General features: G+C 42.7%; 1 protein-coding gene across 1 annotated transcript in view; it reads left to right on the top strand.

The window, feature by feature from the left end:
* Positions 1–25,557, top strand: part of SPEF2 (sperm flagellar 2) — a 137,855-nt gene that overhangs the window by 13,793 nt on the left and 98,505 nt on the right. Inside the window, exons 6-12 of the mRNA XM_059695098.1 lie at positions 1,739–1,991; positions 4,892–5,062; positions 7,522–7,662; positions 11,250–11,314; positions 15,945–16,131; positions 17,394–17,582; positions 22,971–23,158. Of these exons, the coding sequence (XP_059551081.1) occupies positions 1,739–1,991; positions 4,892–5,062; positions 7,522–7,662; positions 11,250–11,314; positions 15,945–16,131; positions 17,394–17,582; positions 22,971–23,158 (1,194 nt within the window). The remainder of the gene's footprint in view (positions 1–1,738; positions 1,992–4,891; positions 5,063–7,521; positions 7,663–11,249; positions 11,315–15,944; positions 16,132–17,393; positions 17,583–22,970; positions 23,159–25,557) is intronic.

The raw sequence follows: 25,557 nt of genomic DNA, 5'->3' as shown, positions 1-25,557 counted from the left end.
TGACCTCTCAGGTGGCTGCTGGGTTTTACAGCTTTCTCTGTGGCAATGCTGCTGGGCTTCAAGGCTCCCATGGAGCGGGGAAGATGGGAACGGAAATGGGCGAGTTAAAATGACGAAAAGTGTTTGGCTCAGCACAAAGAGCGAAGGGTCCCGGGTTTAATTCCAGACGAGGGCACGTATCTCGGTTGTAGGCTCACTCCCCAGCTCTGGTTGGGCTGTGTGTGAAGGGTGTCTCTCTCACATCAATGTTTCTCTCTCTGCCTCTCTCCCTTCCACTCTCTCTAAAAAAAAACAATGAAAAAATATCCTCAGGTGAGGATTAACACAAAAGAAAGAAATAAAATGACTGAATAGCAATGAGATTGGCTATTGCTGCTGCTGCTGCAGCTGTTGTTTTTAAATCAGTGCTGCTTGGATTGTTACAGGCCTTTGACTAATTTCCAGAATTATGAAAAAGTCAATGGATAGGGCTCGTGCCAGGTTTAGGGCTTGGCAACCTGAACACAGGGCAGCTTTCCCACCTCGCCCCACCCTTGGATGGGTGTGCGCCGTGCTCATCATCACAGGTAACAGCCTGCTTTCCCCACTACGGAGGACTCTCTTGCCCACTGAGAGCCATTGCAATCCCCAAGATGGGGAGGAGACCTACTGCTCCTGACAAAGGAACACCCTCCATCTTTAGTTTGTGGAACAGCCCACTTTTTTTCCAGGACAACCAGTCTTTTAAAGAGGGCAAGGACCAGTAAATCCATGGATATGACCTTTGTACTAGTGTATTTGGTGGGGAGAGAATCCTTCTTTGTTAAAATCTATATGATCTATTTGGGGGCAGCTGTCTAGGGCCAGAGCTCATGTTTTGGGGATTTTTGTCTAATAATTTTTAGTTGCTTTACACTAAAATGTAAACAATAAAGTAAGTATTTGTTGCTAATAACTAAGTTATTTGCCTTGGAAAAATCTAAATCCTAACTCACCTAACACTGAAAGAATTCTCAGTTTTAGAATATTTTTAGTCTGTCTCAAAAGGTGGAAAATGAACAGATTACTTAAAAGGATGAAAAATAGAGAGACACAAATACCCCGGAGAGGGCGGCTTCTACTTGCTCTGAAACATGTATTCCCTCACCGAGTGGCAAGAAGAGGAGATAGGTAATCCCTTGGCAAATTAGAACTGCAAATAGGGAGGGAGAAGACTTTTCCCAGAATTCAGTTCTTTTCCTTAGAGTCATGACTTACATCACATACTCTGTCTCCAGAGCAATGATGTCCCAGTGGTTTCTCTGTGTTCAAAAACATCTGCGTTGACAGTGCAGTATTCAGGGCTATTTTCAGACTCTAGTAATAATATCATTTGAAGAAATGGACTTTTAATTTGTTATTTTGACTTCTGAATAGTGGTATTTTTCAAAACCATTGTTTCGTTTTTCCCTTAGGAGAAGGAATCTAGTTATCTGATTTTGTATTGACTTCCTGTAACCATTCCAACATCTGTTTTAGCAGGAAAGTGTATAAAATGAATGAGTTTTAATTTAGCCATTGAAGAGAAATACTCGGAAATGCATAAATTTCAGGACAATAGGAGAGCTCAACGTGTTTGCACGACTGAGTGGTTATAGAGAGGAATGATACATTTAAAAGAACACAGCATACTTCAGATGATTGGACCGCGATAGTATCTCTGATATTTGTTTTTAATCCGATGCCAGTGTCTAACTATGTAAAATATTTTAATGCCTAGTGTTTCGAGTGCCAAGCTGAATAATTTTTCTCGCTTGGAGCCAACACTTCACCTCCTGGGTGTGCAGTTTGATCAGAAAGTGGCTAGCAACATTATCACAGAAAAGCCTGGTGCAGCAACGAAACTCTTATATCAGTTGTACACGACTCTCCAGAAAAAGAAGAAAAGTGGACTGACTGGGGCGGAAATGCAAACCATGCAGCCCCTGATCACCATGCGACTTCAGAACATCAAAAGTGAGGCTTTCCGAGATGTAAGTACAGAAGGAAACGCGAGAAGCCCCAGTGGGTGTACGTGTCCCTTCTGCGGCCCTTATGTGCTTGGCTATCGTGGGGTTTTACTTTATGTTAATAGTTTCAATGCATTTATCCATGTTTAATAGCTCTCTCATGCTATCCACATTTCCAATAGCTTATCAAATTCTGTTTGTTCCTAAGTCCCTGGGCTTTTATGCCTACTCCCCTCTCTCTAAGTGTAGCCATATTTGCTTATGAACCTACTCACGTGACTCCTGAGCTTCAGGCTTTGTCCCTAAATTCCACTTTCACCGGGTTCTTCTTTTGCTTACAAACCCTCTGTTTTACATATATCCTGTCTCCCAATTTATACTGACAAGCAACAGCTTTCACTAAATGTTCTTAGTCTGTCTTGTAAACATTATTTCTTCATAGTCCTCAGTAGGAAGTCTCACTTCTGCATTGATTGGCAGCCTGTCCTTGCTTGTCTATTCCTACTCTTTCCTTTTCTCAGCCAAGCTGACTCCTCTCATCTCTCCTTGTCCCCACACTTCTCTCCATCTACTCCATCTCCTGTGCAGCCTTCCCAGGACACATGGGCTCTTCACTGCCACCTCCTTGGGGACAGGTAATTCTCACTCTCTGGTGTTAACCTTCTGTTCCTGATATCGCTGCTGACTTTCAATACTGATTTGTCTTATGACCTCATAAGATTTTCAGTCTTTCAAATTCAAGGGATATGCCTAATACCATGGTTTCTTTCAACATTTTGACCACTCACTACACATGTTTTGATAAGTTGATAGAACTTCCTAGGTGGCAATCACCTTCAGTTCCGGCGCTATTTCCTTATGGTCAGTGAAATGCATTAACCTTTCCAGGTCTCTAGGATAATGGCGAGTGCTGCACTGATGCAATGCACTACAGGGAAATGGAAGTAACTAAAATTTTTAGTTTAATTATGAAGCAACAGTGACATAATAGATGTGAGGGACAGTTCTACTTTCAGCTATGTCTATGCTTAATGGACAGCCTTGTGAGCCTGGTAACAGAATGAAGTCAGGACCCATGAGAGCTAGAAATTAGATTAGGCTTAAAGCTGAATCACAGGATTGCATCTTTCATTCTTCACTTGCAAGCTGATTACCTTTGGGCCAGTCCCTAGAACAGTCTTAATTATCCCAACTGTAAAAACAATGATGATTATCTCTATCTACTGCAGAGTTAGGCTTTTTTTTTTTTTTTTTTTTTTTTTTTTTTAACTTCAAGAAGACAATACACAAGACATTGTAAAGTACAAGATAAGCAGCAGTAACAAATTCTACAGAGCTGGGTAGATGAGGCCAGACTAGAGACCATTGGGTTTCATGTTGGCCCTGGGTGACCTACCAGAGTCAGCCAATCATCCATTGAACACATATTTGTTGGGCTCCTACTCTATGCCAGGCACTTGCACAATGAACCTGAATCCTCTTTGAGCTTACATTTTAGGGGGAGAAAAATGTTTCAGTTTAGTGGTTAGATTGCAGTGAGTTGAGGAATAAATTAGAGATGAGAAAGTGGGAGCATAGACTATTCTTTCAAGAAACTTGAAGGTGAAGGAGAAACGGAAATAAAAGAAATAGCTGTGGGAGAGAAGCTCGAGGGAAGCGTGAGACTTTGTTTATGGATAGAGATACTGGGACAACCTGCTGGTTGAGGTAACGGAAATCAGTGGCAGGAGATGCCTGGTGTGAGGAAGAAGTGGAAGGAGAGCCTCTGGGAGGAAAGAGGAGGAATGAGGCAGGAGTTCAGTTGAAGGAGTAGAGATGGCACTCTTCAGTCCCAGATGGATGAAGACACTGGTGTTTATTATGTAGTAATATCAAAATTCACTGAACTTTAATGAAGTTCCAAGCCCTGTTCCAGGTGCTTTCTATATATTATCTTGCCTAATATTATTTCGCATCGGTCCTATGAGATAGGTATTTTTTTTCTCTCCCCACTTTGCAGATGTGAATCTGAGATATGGAGGTTAGAAAACTTGCCCAGCTTTACAGAGCAAGTAGCTAAAACTCAAACCTGAACGGTCTGACTCTAGGAGTCACACACTTAACAGTAGGCTCTCTGCGATCTCCGTGGGTACTTCCTGGGTTGGGGGGAAAGTAAGAATGAAGTTGAAGACATAGATATGTGTTGAAGCGGAGAGGTAGGCTGATCAAGGATCTTCCATTGTTGCTGTCCCTGTGGAGATGGAGGCCAGGCCATTTTTCATAGAGAAAAGGGCCGAAGGGGTGGAGGTCCTCAAACATCCTTCTGAGTAAGTGGCAGGACCCACTGAGGCCATATTAGGAGGACCAATGTTATCTTTCCTTTCTTTTTTTTTTCAGTAAGTCTTCAGCTTCAACGGAGATTACTTCTGAATATAAAAGTTTTAGTTAAATACATGGTCCATGTTTCTGTGTCCCACTTTACAATCATCTTTAAAAGTTTATTTTCTTATAATATCACATTCTCCAGTGCCTGGAAGTTTTAATGTTTCCTCACTTGTTACTAGGAAGAGAGAGGCTCAAGTGATAGAAAGAACCTGACTTATATTATCTCTCACTTGTTGAAATTGGTTTTATAAAATTATTTTTATAAAACTATATTTCCAATAATTTAAATACCATTTATTAAAAATTTAACTCAGGACAAAAATTTACTATACAACTATATATATCAGATTATTTTGTAAGAAAGAATTCAAGTCATATTTTTGTATTCTCTCCTTACATCAATTAAGGATGTGAGTCATTAGAATGGGGCTTATTTTAGCAACCAACAATAGTATCTTATAGAAATTTTATTTCAAAGACAAATTTTATGTGTGCTTATAACAATGATATACTCTTTATTCTCTAATAATGGCATCTTTTGAAATGCTTTCTTCACTTAGAGACTTAGAAACCTGATACCACGTCAAACCGATTTCAATCTGATGCGGGTTACGCACAAGTTTCAAGAAAAATACGTACACATGAAAGAAGATGTTGTCCGCATGCAATCTGAGAAACTTGAAAAATTTCAAAAACTCAAGGAACAACAAAGATGTTTTAATATGGAAAAGGTTCTCTAGCACAATTTTAACAAAAATTCATGAGTGCATAGTACACTGTGTGATTGATGCCTGAAGTACACATTGCATAAGCATTAACGTAGCCCAAGGTGCATGCTGCTGAGGCAAGATGCGACCGAGCTCTGCCTGCTCCTGCCTCTCTCTCCTTCATTTTCCCCTTGTCGCCATCTCCACTTCTGCTCACTGTCCCCTCCACTCATAGCTAAGAAGCGAGAACTGCCATTCTCTGGAATGGCAGGACAACTTGATCCAGCGGTTCTCAACCTGTGGGTCGCGACCCCTTTGGGGGTCGAACGACCCTTTCACTGGGGTCGCCTAAGACCAAGGGAAAACACATATATAATTACATATTGTTTTTGTAATTAATCACTATGTTTTAATTATGTTCAATTTATAACAATGAAAATACATCCTGCATATCAGATATTTTACATGACGATTCATAACAGTAACAAAATTACAGTTATGAAGTAGCAACGAAAATAATTTTATGGTTGGGGGTCACCACCACATGAGGAACTGTATTTAAGGGTGGCAGCATTAGGAACGTTGAGAACCACTGCTTTATAAGATGTCTGGTAGAAATCAGTGAATCAGATGCATTAGTGATGGGGGCGGGGGGGTGCTCCTGGCTCCTCAGCAAAGGCTGTGGCCATTGTCACCACTGAGGGAGACAGAGTGGACATTTCTTCTGTCCTCTTCCTCCTTTGCCACCCCTTGGCCTTCCTACCCTCCCCCATTTCTCTCTTCCTGGCAATGTGGCTTGCTTCCCTTCCCAGCCCCCTTAAACCTTTCAGCATCTTCCTGGCCCTTCAGGCTTTGACTGACTCCCTGCTGCTTCTCCTGTTTCTCTGAAAGTCTTTTGTGATCTCCTCTGACATGATGGAGTCATCACAGACTTTGCAGAGAATTGCAGGGGGCTGTGTGTATGGAATGTGTAAACTGCAGGCAAAATAATTACATTGCACACTGTAACTCACTTTATATAAATTTATATATTTAAAATGATAAGAAGTTAACATATCCTGAATGTAGCCAGCTCCTCATGAGGAGGGAGGGAAAGATGAGGGACGAACTCTGGAAAGTCTTAGGATCACATTACTTGCCACAGACTGGAAAAGGGGGTGGGCTTCCCTGGGCATTTCCTGGTGAGGAGACAGGCACTCTGAGTGTTTAGGCTGGGATGGGTGCTGGGACTCCAGGTGGAACCAGCCTGCCCAGCCTTGATGTGCTGAGGCTCCTGCAGAAAGTCTCCGAAGAAAGTTGGGAAAAACAAAGTATGATACCATTAGATATCCCGAAATAAACTGTTAAAATGGTAAGAAGCAAATAGGACAAAACGGAGAGCCTAGCCCTTCCTGGTTTTCTTAAGATAAAGGATAAACATATTGCAGTTAAGTAACAATTTGCATTTTAGAAAAGGAACTGAAGAAAATTTTAGAATTATTTTATTTCTGACTTGTTTCTTATTGACATTTCTTATCTTTAGATGTAGGTACTAATGATCTCATTCATTTTAATATATTGCTTTAGTAGTAAAGTCATGATTAGTTTCATGTTACCTCCTAAATCATTTATTTGTAAAATATTTTACCTAATTTTTTTTAAATTATGCCCTTCTGCTTATGTCTTCTTAAAATAATTATTGCCTTCATAGAGAAGAGATGATTTTGTAATCATCTTACATGACTTAGTGACATGATATGAATTCAGTATTTTATGAATTCAGTGTTTCAGTGTGACTGAGTTTGGGGGAAGTTTGTCATTTCTATTGAGTACCCAGGAGTCCTCCTAAAGACCTTCTCCTAGACCAGTGATGGCGAACCTATGACACGCGTGTCAGAGGTGACACGCGAACTCATTTTTTTGGTTGATTTTTCTTTGTTAAATGGCATTTAAATATATAAAATAAATATCAAAAACATAAATCTTTATTTTACCATGGTTGCAAATATCAAAAAAATTTCTATATGTGACACGGCACCAGAGTTAAGTTAGGGTTTTTCAAAATGCTGACGCGCCGAGCTCAAAAGGTTCGCCATCACTGGCCGAGACTGAACTTCCTCTTCAGATCATCTTCAGACAGAACTTTCTCTTCCCACTAGCGGGCAGGTCATGAAGGTGGAACTGGGAAAGGATCGTACTCTTGTTTGTGTGTGTGGAAATCTTTACATTCCTTTTTGTATCGGCACCCAGAGTGATAATACACACAATTGACTGGTATAACTTGGGGACTCCAAAACTGTGTTTTAATATCATACTTTCCAAACTAAGTCATGTTGACACCTGCTTTGTAACATCATACAGTTGTGACCCCCAGTCCATTGGTTAGTTGATGAGTTCTGCAAACTTCAGTGGGGAAATTGTGTGTATGTGTTCCTATGAGTGTGTGACATTGCCTCTTAGTCTGATGAACTGAATGACTAAACTAATGTCTATGGGGTATTCAGCAACGCTTGAGCAGAAGACGACAAAATGAAATAATGGCCAAAATCCAAGCGGCTATCATACAGATTCCAAAACCGACATCAAATCGTACTCTGAAAGCAATTGAGGCCCAAAAGATGATGAAAAAGAAAAGAGAGGCAGAGGTAGGTGATAGTCCTTTCATACTGGGTTGTGTTTATCTTAATAAAGGAATGATTGTTCCCTAAAACACAGAGAGAGATTTCCCAAAACTGCTTACTTTCTTTACAAATTATCTCTGGCATGTCCCTTCTCATGAAAACGCTTCCATGGTATGCACATTCAGTCCGTTTCATACTGTTATTTGTTCAGAAACAGAAAATGCAGCTCTGGGCCAGAGATGACAGACTCTGGTTAAGTGACAGCACCTGTGTGAGTGCCCGTGCTGAGGGTTCTGTGATCGCTAATGAGCTGGGCCAGAACGGGTGCTGTCAGCATGACGCCCGTGGGTGCCACAGGGGCCAGCTGAAGCGCACATACCATGCCTGTGCTGTTCCTCCCTAATGTGTTCACTCAGTTGCTCCTTGCCAGGCTGCACTATTTTTCTATGAATCCTAGACATGTTGAGCGATTTGCTTGTTTTCAGTATATTTAAATTTAAGTTACCTACACAAATGAGTTTTTGCTAGCGATCCATGCCAAAGGATGCCATCTGATTCTGTTCTGTGGGGGAATAATAATATATTTTGATATAAATTCCTGTAGTTTGCATACAACTACAATAATGATCCAAGAAGAAGATTAACAGCTACCATTTAATGAGCATCTGCTATATGTCAAGCTATGGATTGGACACTTGACACGATCTTTAATTTATACATAACTCTCTAGGTAGGCTATTCTTTTGCCCATTTTGTAGATAAGGAAACTGGAATTCAGAAAGCTGGCATGTTCTACTCAAGCTCACAATGCTGGCAAAGCAGAGTTGGCAGGTCTACATTTATTTTTTTAATTAAAAAATCCCAGAAAAAAACCAAGATGGCGGCATAGGTTAATGCCGGAGATTGCTGCCTTGAACAACCAATCAAAAATACAACTAAAAGACGGAACGGACATCATCCAGAACCACAGGAAGGCTGGCTGAGTGGAAATTCTACAACTAGGAGGAAAGAGAATATCTTACCCAGACTCAGAGGAGGTGCAGTGCTGAAGTGAAATACTAAGGTGCAGAGGTGCGTGCGGAGCGGGCTGGCGGCGGAGGGTGCAGTTGTTGTTTTCAATCAGGAGGGAGTCTCAGACTCTGAGCTCCAGATCCAGGCGAGTCTCTAGGGACCCAGACTCAAACGGGAGAAGCGGGACTGTCTGGCATCGGTCGGAACGCGAGGGCAGCTTTCTCTCCGAGGTTTGCAGTGGTTGCTGGGACTCTGTGAGGCAGAGCCCCTAGGGACGGAACTGAGAGCAGCCATAACTAGATCCCCGGGGACCCGCCCCGCCTAAGCCCTGCGCAGAGCCATTTGCCTGATAGCCTCAGGCAAACGCTAGATTAGCACCGCCCTAGAGATCCAGCACAGAAGCTCTCCCACTGCAGACACAGCGGACTCTCATAGCCAGTTAGCCTGGAGGTCAAATCACCCCCACTATTGCTGACAACAATCAAGGCTTAACTGCAACAAGACTGCGCACAAAGACCACTAGGGGGTGCACCAAGAAAAGATAAAAGAATGCGGAGACAAAGAAACAGGATGCAAATGTCAGAAATGGAAGATATAGAGCTCAAAATCACACTTTTAAGGTCTCTCAAGAACTGTCTAGAAGCTGCCGATAAACTTAGTAAGGCCCTCAAAAAGACTGGTGAGACCGCCGATAAATGTAGTGAGATCCTCAAGAAATCTAATGAGACCCTCGATGTTGTGATAAAGAACCAACTAGAAATTAAGCATACACGGACTGAAATAAAGAATATTATACAGACACCCAACAGCAGACCAGAGGAGCGCAAGAATCAAGTCAAAGATTCGAAATGCGAAGAAGCAAAAAACACCCAACTGGAAAAGCAAAATGAAAAAAGAATCCGAAAATACGAAGATAGTGTAAGGAGCCTCTGGGACAGCTTCAAGCGTACCAACATCAGAATTATAGGGGTGCCAGAAGATGAGAGAGAGCAAGATATTGAAAACCTATTTGAAGAAATAATGACAGAAAACTTCCCCCACCTGGTGAAAGAAATAGACTTACAGGTCCAGGAAGCGCAGAGAGACCCAAACAAAAGGAATCCAAAGAGGACCACACCAAGACACATCATAATTAAAATGCCAAGAGCAAAAGACAAAGAGAGAATCTTAAAAGCAGCAAGAGAAAGAAACTCAGTTACCTACAAGGGAATACCCATACGACTGTCAGCTGATTTCTCAACAGAAACTTTGCAGGCCAGAAGGGAGTGGCAAGAAATATTCAAAGTGATGAATACCAAGAACCTACAACCAAGATTACTTTATCCAGCAAAGCTATCATTCAGAATTGAAGGTCAGATAAAGAGCTTCACAGATAAGGAAAAGCTAAAGGAGTTCATCACCACCAAACCAGTATTATATGAAAGGCTGAAAGGTATCCTTTAAGAAGAGGAAGAAGAAGAAAAAGGTAAAGATACAAATTATGATCAACAAACATGCATCTATCAACAAGTGAATCTAAGAATCAAGTGAATAAATAATCTGGTGATCATAATAGAATCAGGGACATAGAAAGGGAATGGACTGACTATTCTTGGGGGGGAAAGGGGTGTGGGAGATGTGGGAAGAGACTGGACAAAAATCGTGCACCTATGGATGAGGACAGTGGATAGGGAGTGAGGGCGGAGGGTGGGGCGGGAACTGGGAGGAGGGGAGTTATGGGGGGAAAAAAGAGGAACAAATGTAATAATCTGAACAATAAAGATTTAATTTAAAAAAATTAAAAAAATAATAAAATTTTAAAAAAAATCCCGTGTGTGGATTCTAAGAAATATTACCCACGGATGTTTTCTTCTGACCCCATTTTATTTATTTTTTATTTTTAAATATATTTTATTGATTTTTTTACAGAGAGGAAGGGAGAGAGATAGAGAGTTAGAAACATCGATGAGCAAGAAACATCGATCAGCTGCCTCCTGCACATCTCCCACTGGGGATGTGCCCGCAACCCAGGTACATGCCCTTGACTGGAATCGAACCTGGGACCTTTCAGTCCGCAGGCCGACGCTCTATCCACTGAGCCAAACCGGTTTCGGCCTGGCCTCATTTTAGTAAAGTACATAATTCTTATATTTCCGAGTTGATTAAATTTTATTAATAAATGCAGTAGACAGAGGATGAACTAATAGAGAGCAAATTAATAGTGTAAATGAGGCTGCATGAGACAGTGATTTTTAAAGAAATATTTATATCCAAAAATGCATATCCTCATTTATAAGAATTGCAATTAAAAATCTCAACTATAATAAATGTTTTTAAATTTAAAAATAATTGTGTCCTAACTCTTACTAAATTCAGAGCTGAAATGTGAACTAAATGATTCAGGTTAAGCAATTTTCATATTTTTTAGGTATATTTAGTCCAGAGTAGAAGTAACAGATCAGAATTTTAGAAATTTTCTGGAGTGTGGCTTTTCCAGTCTCACTTCCTAATTAGCTTGAGTTAGTAGTGCATGTTACCTTGTAAATTTGAATAAATAGGGTATGTGGCAGTTTTCAATGATTTTTAGAGGCAGGAAACTGATAATGAATTTTTTTTTAAAGGATGTGGCCAATGAGATTAAGGAGTTTGAAGCATTACTAAAAAAGGATCTCCAAGCAAAAGAAAGGTGAGATATGAATTATTTTAATAATCACAAAGCTACATTCTTTTTAAGCTGTAGGTTTTGAATATTTGGAATAGTGTACCTGGAATAGCTGTTCCGAAGACCTTTTCACTCTGTTGATGCTTCATTATGACAGTACACGAAAGAATATAAATGACTTAAAGTTCAGATTAATGGTTCATTAACAACTTTTGTAATGTTCAAGAGGGAAAATGGCTATTATAATGCGAAGTTCAATTATTTTTCTATTCTCTGCTTAACATTTTTTAAACTAAAATTGTTTCAAGTTTAAGTTTGTCACAGTAAAACCTTTATTAGACGCTAGTTGGTTTCCCATGTGTCTCCTCAGGGAGTCAATAAAGAGTTGTTGAATCAGTTTGTTGACCAAATGTCACTAAGTCAGTTTGGTGACTTTCTTGAAAAAGTGCCTGGTTAATGGGCTTCATTTGCCCAAAGGTAAAGATCTTCTACTGGGGGGTCATTGACTCACTATAACTGATGAAGGACTATGTATAATATAGGAGCAGCTTGAGGCGTTTTTCTTTCTTTTTATGTAGACTATCAAACTCTACTCAATCTATAGAATTTAAATGTATAGACTGAAATAAATCTTTGTCAAAGAAGAAAGGCACAAGTTATATACTTCAGTTCCATATTAATATTCCTGAGGGAAGGAAACAGTGTCAGACGAGGAGGAATAAGGAAAAGCTAGGAAAAAGTGGCGCAGAAGTCAGATGTGGCAGGAAAGTAACGCCGCATGAAGAATGTATGCAGTGCTTCCCCTCCCACCCTCTGCGGAAACTCCCGGTGCCCAGCCATGGTTCCCACTCCCGTTTTCCAGTGCTGCCCCGACTCCATGAGAAAACACAGTCCATGCCCACACGCCCAGGTGGCCGCCGCCTGAACCCACCACATCCCCCTGGCTGGCCCATGAAACCACTGCACTTCTCCCAACTCTTTCACTCACCTCACCAGCCACACACTCTGGAGCAGGGGTCCTCAAACTTTTTAAGCAGGGGGCCAGTTCACTGTCCCTCCGACCCTTGGAGGGCCGGACTATAGTTTTAAAAAAAAAACTATGAACAAATTCCTATGCACACTGCACATATCTCATTTTGAAGTAAAAAAACAAAACGGGAACAAATACAATATTTGTATTTGCATGTGGCCCGCGGGCCGGGGTTTGAGGATCCCTGCTCTGGAGCGATAAACACGTGACATCCACCAGCACGACCATCTTGGAGTACTTCGTTACTTTCTGGGGGATGGTGGCCTCTGTGGCCCCAGGGCCAGCTCCTTTCCTAGGACACCACACAAGTTAGCAACCAGAGGCCACACCAAGCACAGCAGCCTCTCCCATTCCCTGCCCCAGCATCCATTCCAATGGATTCGTGACCTTGCCCTGTCGGTTAGATGATTCAAAGATCATCTCTGCACAGCATGGCTGCAGACACGCACCCTGCTTTCTGTGGCCTTTGCTCACTGGACCTGAGCCTCGGTCTCTCTACCAGTTAGCTTTGGAAACCACCAGACAAGAGTGGGTTGAAGTAGATGGATGTTTACTTAGTTGTTCCTGTGTCACAGAAATCAGGGCGTAAGCATTCAAGGTGTGTGTTGCAGCTCCGAGGTCCTCAAGGACTGAGCTCCTCGGTGCCTTTTGCTCCACTGTCCCCTTGTGTGGTTTGCATCCTCACCGTCACGTGCACAGATGGCTGCTGGAGCTCCGGCCACTTGGCCCATGTTCCAGTAGCGGAAGGAAGACGGGCCAAAGGAGCTATCTCCAGTCTTAAATGGCTCCTTTTATGAGCCTCTCCAGAAGGCCCACATAGCACTTCTGCTCACATCTTATTGGCTGGAACTCAGTCACACTGTCCTACGCAGCAGCATGGGAGGGTTTGGAGGGGAGAAGGAGGGACATAGCAGTGTCTGTCAGAAGTCCTCTCTCTGTAGGAGCCTCCTCTTCATCTTGCTAGAGCTCTCCCCCTGGGCACCATGAATATGCACCTTCCCTTCTCAGAAAGGCAGCCTCATCAGAGACTGAACGTCCCTTCCACGTGCTGCACAAAGAGCATTTCCTCTGATGGCCCTAAAGTGGAAAATGTTGGGAAGCCCTGGGCTAGAGCAAACCCTGAAAGAAAACCAAGGCTATGGTGCAGCACGGGCCTTCGGAAGCCTCTTTTGCAATCGCTACCTTTTTTTGAGACATTCTGAATTCTCAGCTTAGACTCTAGCATGTTCTGGGCTCATTGTGAAACCGTACCAGTTGCTGCCCGAAAGCACTGCAGTCCTCTCCCAGCCAGCTCCTGACAGTTCCTCGGGGATGTCACCTCCCAGTGCATCTTGTTCCCCTCGTGGAAGAATAAAAGGCCTCAATGGGAGCAACACAAGGGTTCCCAAGGCTACTTCTCCCTCACATGTGTGTCTTTACTTTTTAAGACAAAGAACAAATGTGACCTGCTATTTGCTCCTGTAGCTGAGGCTGCTGGCTGCTGCAACATGACATTTGGATTCACACATTTCCCGTCGGTTCTTCCTAACAAGCTGTTTTTAATGTTTACAAATTTGGCCAAGGTTCCTAGTACTAAAAATTCACACATATCCTAACTCTATGGAAGCCTGGCAAGCAGATAAAAAGAAAACATAATGATTGCCCTCCAAAACCCATATCGAGTAAAATGAATATTCATTTAAGGAAGTATCATGTAGCTTTGTTCAGACCTTTATTGTAATAAGACAACAGATGGATGGGTGGATGAATGAACTGACTGATAAATAAAGGAGGAAAAGTATATTTGCTATATTATTGGTAGCATAAAGACATTGTCAAAAGAGCCATTCATCCATGCTCAATCTAGGAAAAAAATATTTTAAACAACACATTTATGTAAAAATATGGCAAGAATTTTGATGAATGATCTAAAGAAGTTATGTTACATAATTTTCATAAATACTTAATTGTACTAAATCTTGAGATATAGATTGGGATAAACTTTGTCTTCATTACTGAGACTTTGACAGCTACTCAATTTCTGCTCAGCAACTCTCAGTGACAGAATGAACTGAAGGCTGCGCCCCTGCTGATAAAATAACCAGAAATTTAGTGTGTAATTTTAAAAATTATATCACACGTGTATTATACGTCTTAGCATATCATTTGAAATTTAGCAAACATCCGCTGCACGGCAGGCATACAAGGCCTAAGTACGGAGAGGTGGAAAATTGGATACTTTTCTTATGTGCTTTTCTTATGTGCTGAGTTCAGCGGGGAGCAGCAAACCTAGAAATAACGAACTATAATATAATGTGATCTGTACTCTAACATGCAGTTACTGCCTCATTGAACATGCACTAGCTGTGCTTTTGCAAGAGTACCTTTCTCTGTATGAGAATTGACCATTGAGTTCCTACACACAATGATAATGTGTCCTGTCTTTTAAGTAAAATGGTTATATTTTAAAATAAATACACTAATAATTTATAATATTAAAAACCATAATTATTCCTAATATTAAAATTCATGATTTCTTGGCAAGCCATATTATGATATATCTTATACCCTTGTCTTACATTGTTTATTTTTCATTTATTTTATTTTTTTTATGAGAGATGGTTTTGTTCTTTTAAAAAAATATATATTTTTATTGATTTCAGAGAGGAAGGGAGAGGGAGAGAGAGATAGAAACATCAATGATGAGAGAGAATCATTGATTGGCTGCCTCCTACACGCCCCACACTGGGGATCAAGCCCACAACCCAGGCATGTGTCATGGCCAGAATCGAACCCGGGACCCTTCAGTCCACAGGCCGATGCTCTACTCACTGAGCCAAACTGGCTAGGGCCACTGTTTATTTTTTAAAGAGGTATGAGGATGGGAATTGGTAATTTGATCCTTATTGACATAACAATACATCTTCAAATGATAACTTTTGAAAGAATCTAGCAATTCTCTTCTAAGCCACCATCTGAGTGTGTGTGCTTTGTGTTGGTGAGACCAGCTGTCCTTGAGCCTTTAATTGTGGACATGAGGTAGGACAAATCCCCGAGGTAGGTCTCTTCATCTTGGGTCTCCAGGACTTGGTGGAGAAGCTAGGTCAGACCTGTGCCTGTGAGTGTGGCATGATGAGCAAGTCAACATTCAACTGCAGAGCTTCCGGCAGGAGCTGGGCCACCGCCCTCAACAGTCCAGTAGTTGGGAGGTCCTAGAGCAGCTTGCACGTGCATAGTTGAGAGAGAGTGGCAGTGGACAGAACCACCCTGGAAGTACTCTGCGTCCTGGCATTAGCATGCCTGTGACTCCCCTGACACTTGGGTTGCCAATATTGTGGAACTGTTGACTCAAAACAGGGGAAGCAAGTGAAGATCATGAGAAGTGAAAGAACAAGGAGTTGATGGGCCTAGAGAAAAGGCTATGCTATGGACCCCCCCCCAGAGCTTGAGTCCAGAAAAGGGGGGGAGGCAAAGCGGAACCTGTTGACCACACTGAAGTGTCACACTGAAGCTCTAGTATTCACTCTCATGCTATAATAACAAATTAGCAGAGGACCCTTCTCCTGAGTTCTTCCTCCATGCTCACAAGTAGTGGCCTGTGATCATATTATGTTTTGAATCTAAAATAAAAACTCTTGTCCTCAGTACACCCAAGCCTTCTTTAGATTCAGCAGCCCAGACAACTGCCGATTTGTTAAGCACTTACTCGGATGACGACTACATTAAAAAAATCCAAAAGCGCCTCAAAGAAGACGCGTTTGCACGAGAGCAAAGGGAGAAAAGACGCCGGAGACTGTTAATGGACCAGCTGATAGCCCACGAAGCACAAGAGGTTAGATATTTGGATGTTGGTTAAATGATACTGTTGGAAATGTCGCAAAATGCAGTCTTTCATGTGCACATTATGCGTATCTTATGTATCATCTGCCACTCTGCCTCAGATATCAATGGGACATCATAACATTACTTTGTGCTAAAAGGTTATTTCCCACTTCAGATTCACATTTACCTACATTTTTACATAATTCCCCGGTTCAAGTTGTGGCATTTGCCGCAGTATTGTTGTTGTTTGTATCTTGATTCTGAAAAGGTATGCAGTATTCCTCTCATAATCACATAGTGGGAGAAGTGGTGTGAAACTGTGTCATTAATGATGTCAGATTTGCTTCTTAAATAATTGCGTTATTGAGTGTTAAATGGGCAACGCCAATTCTCAGGCATTCTTTTGAGTTTTCCCCCTTGAGGACTTGAATTACCTCACCCTTCCACATGATGTCTCTGTTTAGACAAGTGAGAGAGCTCGAAAGGGCTTTGGAGATCACCTTTCACCTAAACCCCTCATTTTACTTTCCAGAAAGAGACCCTGAAAATCCGAGTTGCTTGCATAGGACACACAGCGGTGCATGGGCCAGGGCCTCTGAATCCCAGTTCTATGCTCTGTCCACTGTTCACTTACTGCTTCCCCTTTAATTCTCTGAAAGAGAACCAAGAGAATGCATCTGGTTTGTCTTCCAGATTGCAACCCTTACAATCTTCTAGGATAAGCTGTAGGTCCTTTCTCCTTAGCCTCTTCCCCAGTCTTCCCGTTCTATTCGGTTTTTGCCTTTCCTCACTCAATAGGTGTTGAGATGCCCCCTCAGGGAACTAATCAGATCCGCCATCTGCAGCCAGATAGCGCCTCTATTTGTTTTCACAACTAGCATTTCCGTTAGGAGTACCTACAGCACAATTCCACGTTTCTGCAAACATACTCAAAATTGAGAATCAGATCCCTTGTTTATAAAACCTTGAAAACAATCACCTGATTTATTTTTTTTTCAAATTTTAAATGAGGCAATAATTTATTTAAATAATAGGGAGCTATACTAGTAAATCCGTAATGCTTCTTCTAGATACCCAAAGTATCCAACCTTTGTTGGAAATTTTTTATTTTTATGACTTGATGTTTGCCATGTTCAAATTTAAACCAAGTGGCGGAAAGTGATGCAGATGAATGCTATACCTTTTCCACACTGTTTACAGTCAGGGTCTTAGCCCAGTGGGAAACTAGGGCATGACCTTGACAGTGATTGGCTCCCCCAATGGTCTTCTCAGGAGGCTTACCGGGAGGAGCAGCTGATCAACCGGCTCATGCGGCAGTCCCAGCAGGAGCGCAGGATCGCCGTGCAGCTCATGCACGTCCGCCACGAGAAGGAAGTCTTATGGCAAAACAGAATTTTCCGAGAAAAACAATATGAGGAGAGGCGACTTAAAGATTTCCAGGATGCTCTCGATCGAGAAGCGGTAAACAATATCTCCCTTAAAAAATCTTTCTGAGGTTACTTTTGCTTCTTCCTACCTAACAAGGTAAACAAAGCTGTAGGCATGTGGCTGCCAATCAATGATCTCTCTCCATTATCTCCCCCTTTTTACTTTTGTACAACTACAGTGAGAACGCACTCAGCATCGCCATCCTTTACCCTTCCCCTTTAGTCTGGATTCTGCAGATCTTACCGCTCTCCACAGTCCTATGGCTGCGTGGACACTGACCTCTGTGTCCTCTTCAGGAGCGGAATTGCCTGGATAATAGTTTCATTCCCCCTTTTCTGACAAGAGTGAAGCTGAACGGATCGAGTGCATTTGCTTACCCTGGAAATGATGTGTTTAGCTCATCTTTCCAGGTGCCTGTTTGTAGAGAACATTCGCCTCACAGGCCCAGTTAATCAGGGGCAGGTTAGTAATGTGGTTGTAGCAGCGCTGGTCTCCTGGGCTGAGAAGCGCCCCCTCTCCTCACCTGGGATGGAACAGCCTGCGGAAGGTTGGGCCACTGAGGCCCGCTGCAGCCTCAGAGACAGGGACCCAACAATCGCATCCCTTCCCCCACGGGATTGCCCTTCCTAACGCTGAGGTAGCTGCTCCCCGAAGCCCCTCCCTTCGAGATGGCCAGTTCCACAGCTTGAATGTATCCCCTCCTCCATCAACAGTGGCTAGTGCACAAGGAGGAAGGAAATAAAGAAGAGTTGAATTTTTCAAGGGAACGCTATCACCTTTTCTTTCCGGTAATATCCACTAAAAACACAAAACATCCTCTGCTTTCTACAGCATTATCCCTCCCCTTTGTGAAGGCACAGGAAGTTGTTAAAATTAGTTTTTAACTGTTCTTGTAGTTGTGCTGTTATTTACAGTGGGAGAATTCGATAAGTACCTTTACATTTATTAAAAACGTTAAAGTTTGTTCACGGTGCTTATGAGCTGTTGGTAGTCCTTCCTACTGTTACTGTGAATGGGATGGACTCGCGATTTCCTGGCCAATCCTGTTGAGCACAGCTGAGGACACTCCTGGCTTTCCTCCTGTTTCTCTGGCTGCTTAGCCTCTGCTCCCGTGTAGGACATTCTCCTGGAACAGCGAAGCATTCACGCGGTCCTTAAAGCCGAGTCCTGCCCCCCACTCTCCCTTCTCTCCTCTGTTGCTTCCTCAGACAGTCTCTTCCACGGCCATGGGGTGTAATTACTGCAACAGACATGGGACGCACGCATCTATGTCTCCGGCCTCTGACATGTGCATCCATGTGTCCAGCTGCATCCCTGACCTCTCTCTTCATATATCTCACATCCACATCACATGTTAAAGTCAAATTTATGACCCATGTCTCTAAACTGGTCTTTTTTAAGGTTCCATATTCCAACCAAACCTCAGGCCCACTTGTAGTCTGATTAATCCTCACTCCTCCATATCCCAAACATCACTTAGTCCTGCTGATTTCAGGGACTAAATAAAAATCTCTTCAGTTTGCCCATCTCCCTCCAGGCCAGCACCACCACCCCAGCTCCTCCTGCTGCCAGGTCTCCTTCCTCTACGTTTGCTGGCTATGCACTGGCAACCACAGCTGGCGTGTGCAAGATCATAACATTATTTAGATCTTTCAAATCGACCTCAGCTAAACTCCAACAGCTCACCGCTGCCCACAGGGATGTACAGTGGCCAGGTCACGGGGTCAAGTCATCAGGGAAACGTGTCGGCCACCGGGCACAAGCCCAGCCTGTTGCCATTGAGACTCAGCTACGCCAGCCCACACACTGCCATCAGCACACAGGTCTCTGTGGGTCCCTCACATGTTCCCCTGGGAGGTTTTGCTGCTACCCAGGAGCTGCAGGGGAGTGGGGTACACCCTTTCTCTTTCTCCGTGTTCTCAGCACCTTTCCCTCTGTCCTCAGAGTAATTCAGACTCACTTGCCTTTGGATGTAGCTTTTAAAGTGAGGAGGAGCCTCCATCAGTTTCATCTTTTCCATCTGCAGAAATTCCCTAATGCTGGACTTAATGAGACTTCGGATAACTTGTTAGAAATAAAGAAAGGAGAAAATTAGATTGAACTTATACAAATTGTCCTGCTCTCATCCCCTCCCACACTGCTCTCTGCGCTGCAGCCAGGGGAATACTGTTAACTCGGATGTGACCACAGCCGTGACTCACACTAAAGAGGACCCAGCCCTGGCTTCCTGCCCACCACATCCCTGCTCCGACCTGTCCCCTCCATCCCCTGGACTCCGACCACACTGGTCTCTCGGACCCTGAAGAAGCCACTTCTCTCTCTCTCCCCTCTTCCCACCTGCCTTTCCCCAGCTAGCAGTCATCTTGCAGAGCCCCTCACATGGCGTGTCCGGGTCAGGCTGCTGCATGGACCCTCACACCCACGTCTCTCCCTAGTGACGCGTATAGAGCATAATTATCAGTGGATTTGTGTGACTTTTTGTCTGTATCTCCCATGGCTGAGAGTTCCGTGAGGACAGGGACCATGTGTGCCTCTGTTAATACTGTTTCCCCAGGGTTTAAGCCAATGTCTGGTAAAATGAGAGAGAGAGAGAGAGAGAGAGAGAGAGAGAGAGAGAGAGAGAGACCTGGAGTTGTGCATATTATTTAGGAGTTTTTGTCTGTTTTGTTTTGATTTTAGATTGCTTTTGCTAATCTCTTTAAGACAATTGGGTGTCTATTAAGACAGTTTCTGATTTTAAATTCCTGGCCTACTATTGTTTTAACAATAATCGAACACATTAATATTTAACATTTTTTGAGCATTTACTTTGAGTCGGGCATTGAGCTCTGTTCATTGCATGCTTATGTACCCTCACAATGGCCGTTTCATGTGGCCACTATCCTTTCCACATGTTACAAGGAAAATGAGGTCTAGAAGCTCAGTCACTCAGCTTCTCAGTGGCGCGGCTCAGAGCAGGCCAGGTCTGTAGACTCCAGAGTCCGAACGCACACCACAGGCTTCCTTTGCTCTTTCCTTCTTTCTTTTCTGGGGCTGCAGCCCACTTTGCTGTGATGGGACAGGAAGTTACAGTGAGTTTAGCGCAGGGTCCGGGGTGGTAGTGTGGGTAGAGGTAGGAGACTAGGTAGCTAGAAAGATGGAAGAAAGACATGGAAGGGACTTGGAGGGGGAGGGTAGAGAGATGGGGGGAGAGAGAAAGGGGGCACTGGGAAGGAGAGAGAGAGGGAGGGAAGTGTACCAGGTGCAAGCTCACAGCAGTTCTCAACCTGTAGATCGAGACCCCTGAAAATACATCCTGCGTATCAGATATTTACATTACGATTCATAACAGTAGCAAAATTACAGTGATGAAGTAGCAACGAAAATAATTTTATGGTTGGGGGTCACCACAAGATGAGGAACTGTATTAAAGGGTCGCGGCATTAGGAAGGTTGAGAACCGCTGCCTAGGGACAGACATGGCCCTGCTGCCCTCCGGTTTGGTTTGATCGCACCCTAAGTATTCCAATATTTCCAGGCACTCTGCAGTAAACCAAGCTCATGACCCATTTTACTGTCGCTTTCTCCATAAATTCTCTTCTAACTACTGTTCTCTCAGAGTCCTCTCCCCAGAACTCTTCACGCTTCCTAAAGCATGCCATAAAGCTTTGTACCTCAGCTGTTTGCTTTCTGACGAAACCGGGCCTGCAGAGCAGCACGAGGATAACGCATTCTGCTGTCACTCCTCAGCCGGCCACGGGGACAGGGCTGGCCTCAGAGGCCACACAGCCCGGCCCCTTTCCCAGCAACAATAAAACAAGCAGAGCTACAATAACAAGACAAAAGAACCTCCCATCTGGTTCAGCGGACAGCCACAGTTATTGCCATGCCTTTAGTCCTGTGTGAACAGCATCATGATAAGGAATATTTGCTGTGACAAGACGGTTCAGTCAGTTTTCCTATTCATGGCAAACCTTCCTAATACGGTGGGGCCTTGACTTACAAGTTTAATTCATTCCGTGACGGAGCTCGTAACTCAAATTACTCGTATGTCAAATCATTAAAGTGAACAAGCGAGACACGTGACGCTGGGCTGATGTTGTGACGTTCACTGTGACGTTCGCTGCGCCAACTAGCGGTGGGGTATCTGAAGCTGGCTCGTAACCCGAATTTTAGCTCGCAACTCAAAGCGAAAAATCGGCCGAGAGACGGCTCGTATCTCAAAAAACTCGTTAGTTGGGACACTCGTAAGTCAAGGCCCCACTGTATCTGGGCTGTCCACAGAGGGAGAGGGAGGCGCAGGCCCTGATTGGCCCAAGTTCACAGCTAGTACTTGACTCCGGTACGGAACGCGGGGCTCAGATCCCATCACAGCGCCATCCAGGCCCAGGCTCGCCTCCGTTTTGCCCTCACTGGGTCACGGCACAGGAGGCAGGTCTTGTTTCTGGAGCCGGTTAGCACAGGATAGAATGTCTCCAGGAGCCGGGATAGCTGCTTGAAAAGCGGTATTTGGTCGTGCTGAGTTCGACCTTCGTACTTGTGTGGAGAAAGGGTTTTTTAAACAAACCAATAGTGCAAACCGAGCTGAGGGTAATGACAAACTGCTTAAGCACTTCGTTGCTTTCTGCAGAAATACATGTCTGTAGGCATGAATGTTATCGATGCATTAAGGCTGCGACAGCAGCAGGTTTTGTTGATGTCTGAGCACATGTAACATTTGTCGGCAAATGTGCGGTATTTTCAGGTCAGCATAATCAGGGGATTTCCAAAGGATTTTCTACGTCTAAGTCAGTATTCTAGAACTCCCCCACGAAGGGCACTGGCCGAGCAGCTGTGTCTGAACAAGGCCCTTAGACGGGTACCAAGAGGACAGACGTGCTTGAGGTCTAGCACTGACGTGCCTGCGTCTTGTTTTTTTCTTTTAATGTTGGGGTTTTTTAATTGATTTTTTAGAGACAGAGGGAGGGAGAAGAATAGAGAGATAGAAACACATGTGCCCTGACCAGGAATGGGACCAATGACCTCCTGGTTCACGGGGCTGTACTCAGCCACTGGGCCACACCGGCTGGGCAAAGGTGCCTGCCTGTTTCTCTCTCTTCCCTGACGACTTGAAACCCGTGAGATCAGGACTTCGTTTAAAACACTTAAGACCCAACTTATCATCAGTCCGCTTTGGGCTTTCCCTGATTAGCCCAGTTTCATCTGTACTCGGTTTTGCTGATCAGTAAGCTTTTAGGGGAGTATTCCCAAACTTGTCTTTGCCATCATTCTCAGTATTTAACGTGTTCATGAGAAGGGACTCTATCATTTTTTTTTTTCCTGGTGTAAAAGGAGGTTTCATTCTATTTAGAGATTTATTTCTGTTATTATCAAAATGAAGACATTATTTTCTTTTCAACCGCTGCCCAGTCACGGTGATTTAAAAATGCCTGTGTCACCCTAGGCTTTGGCAAGACAAGCCAAGCATGAGTTTGAAGAACAAGCCATCAGAGAGCGGGAAATTCACGAGCAGATCGCCGTGGAGAGAGCACAAGCCCTCTACCAGAAGCACTACTTAGCATGCACAGAGATTTTGGATCAGATACTTGACTTGTCCACAAAAATGGCAGAATACCGGCTTTTGACAAATAAGTAAGTCTTGTTTTCTTACAGTTAATACAATAGAGACACCCCAGAGAATGAGAAAGGTTACAATTGTAAAGCAGACACTGGGTGGGGAAGAGAGAAAAATGTTTCATGACAGGAAGGCTGAGAAGTGGGGTCCAGAGAACCTGGATACTGACTTAATTCACCCCTGACTCGCCTTATTTAACATGCACTTATAGGTCTTTGACATTTAAATGTGTGTAAATTTACCACAATTTACTAAGACAACTATGACAATTTATTTGAAACACTCGGGACTTCCTAGGAGACAGGAATTGTTTAAGTATTCTTTTACTAATAATTAATGCAATTTATAAGAAAATATTGAGCAAAACAAGAAATATTAAGACTATGCCAAAATAAGAACAAGGGAAAATCTAAATATAAGTAGAAAGTTAACAACAAGGGGATACATTGAAGCACAGTTATATGGGCAGCAGGTTTGCCAGTTACTGCAACTGAGCTACAAATTTTATCTGAGTTTCCTGGTGGCCAAAGCAAAAGGGAAACATATATTATTTCTATGTCAAATAGATGACTTAAAAACCCACTTACAGAGCACAACTCTCTAGCAAGCTCAAGACTTCCTATATGCATTATTTTGATTATTGTAGTATTTCACGGAGGCATATACTAGTCTGCCTCTTACTACTCTTAGGTCCTGCTTCATGAAAATTAATATAGAGAGCATATTGCCTACATGAAACTATTTTTATTATAATTTTAAAAATACATAAAATTTTAAAGTTCCAGAAGTATTGATATATAGAACTTTTAAGGAGGCTTTCCTTTGAAAATGTGTCTTTTAATTGTAACTGAATAAGATAATTGCACATGAACATGGGTGGGCAAAAGTAGATGTGTAGTTGTGAGTACTCAAAACAGAGTTTAATTCTTCTATTATTTATTAATTATTCTATTACTTATTTGTATTACAACAGTAAACCTGCTTTTGCCACCCCCTGTATGTTAATATTTTTTTTTAGTTTGCATGATTAACAATCAAGATAAACTGATTTTAATTTCTCTATATTCTAAGAAAGATATCAGTATATATATTTTTGGTATCAAGCTATTTTTATGAACTGACTTTTGTTAAGACTGCCCCTTAACAACATTATTAATATTCAAATAGTAGGCTATTAGTTCAATAACTGCAAGATTAAGTTTGGGCAATATATAATTCAATGATTTAATTATTTACTTCATCATAGAAGCCAATGACTAATAATTCTGGTGTTATTTCTATGCCTGAGCTTATTAATTTCTAAACTTCCACATCTCCATAAAGCAATCTTTAGCAACTATTAATATTTTATTCATGAAAAACATGATTATATTTTAAATTGTAACTTTAAATACTACTTTTTATTGTGGTAAATATAACATGTACCACTCTAACGTTTTTAAGTGCACAGTTCAGTGGCCTTAAGTACATTCACACTGTTGTGCCCCGTCACCAGCATCCATCTCCAGAACTTCCTCATCATTCCAAACTGGAACTCTGGGTAATTAAACAATAACTCCACCCGCCCTCCTTCCCCGGCCCCGGAAACCACTGTTCTACTCTCTGTCTCTATGGCTATGACTGTGCGAGGTCCCTCGTGTAAGTGGAAACATGGGGCATCTGTCCTTTCCTATCTGGCTCATTTCATTAGCATGTCTTCAAGGTTCACCCATGTGGTGCCATGTCTCAGAATGAAATACATGAACTACTGCTGGTTACGTTGTAATTTCAAGCTCTAGTCCAGCTACTTTTAGAGAGCTGTATCTGAGTCATGTCAGTCTCTTTCCTTCCTTGCCCGCTTCATTCAACTTAGAACTGTTGTCCCATCACTCTGTCTGATTACCTCCTCTAGTCATCCCTCAGATTTAAATAGAAATAATTACTGATAAATCATCTTAAAGGTTAACAAATGTTCAGTGACAATAAGACAACCATGCAGTCGATCTTTCTGTTATACATTAATATGAAAATATGTAAACCAACTGGCTTCTTAAAGGGGCCTCCACCTGTTCATTTTGTATAGGAGGGCACTATTGCCAGAGCATTTAAATTATTTCCTGAAATCACACAGCCATTTAACAAGACAGCTGGGAATAAAAAACCTAAGTATTACGATAGTGTGAATCATTTTGTAATATATTGTTCTTAGTTCATAGTCAGAAAGTTTGAAGAACAGTAAAGTAACATTCATTTATTCAAACCTACTAAGCCCCAGACATTTTATTAGCCTTTAAGAATTGCCCTGGCCAGTTTGGCTCAGTGGATGGAGCGTCGCCCTGCGGGCTGAAAGGTCCCGGGTTTGATTCCAACCAAGGGAAGTGCCTTGGTTGCGGGCACATCCCCAGTCGGGGCTATGCAGGAGGCAGCTGATCGATGT

Source organism: Myotis daubentonii, chromosome 4, assembly GCF_963259705.1.
Source record: "Myotis daubentonii chromosome 4, mMyoDau2.1, whole genome shotgun sequence".
Classification (NCBI taxonomy): Eukaryota; Metazoa; Chordata; class Mammalia; order Chiroptera; family Vespertilionidae; genus Myotis; species Myotis daubentonii.
This window is presented reverse-complemented; position numbering and strand designations above follow the sequence as displayed.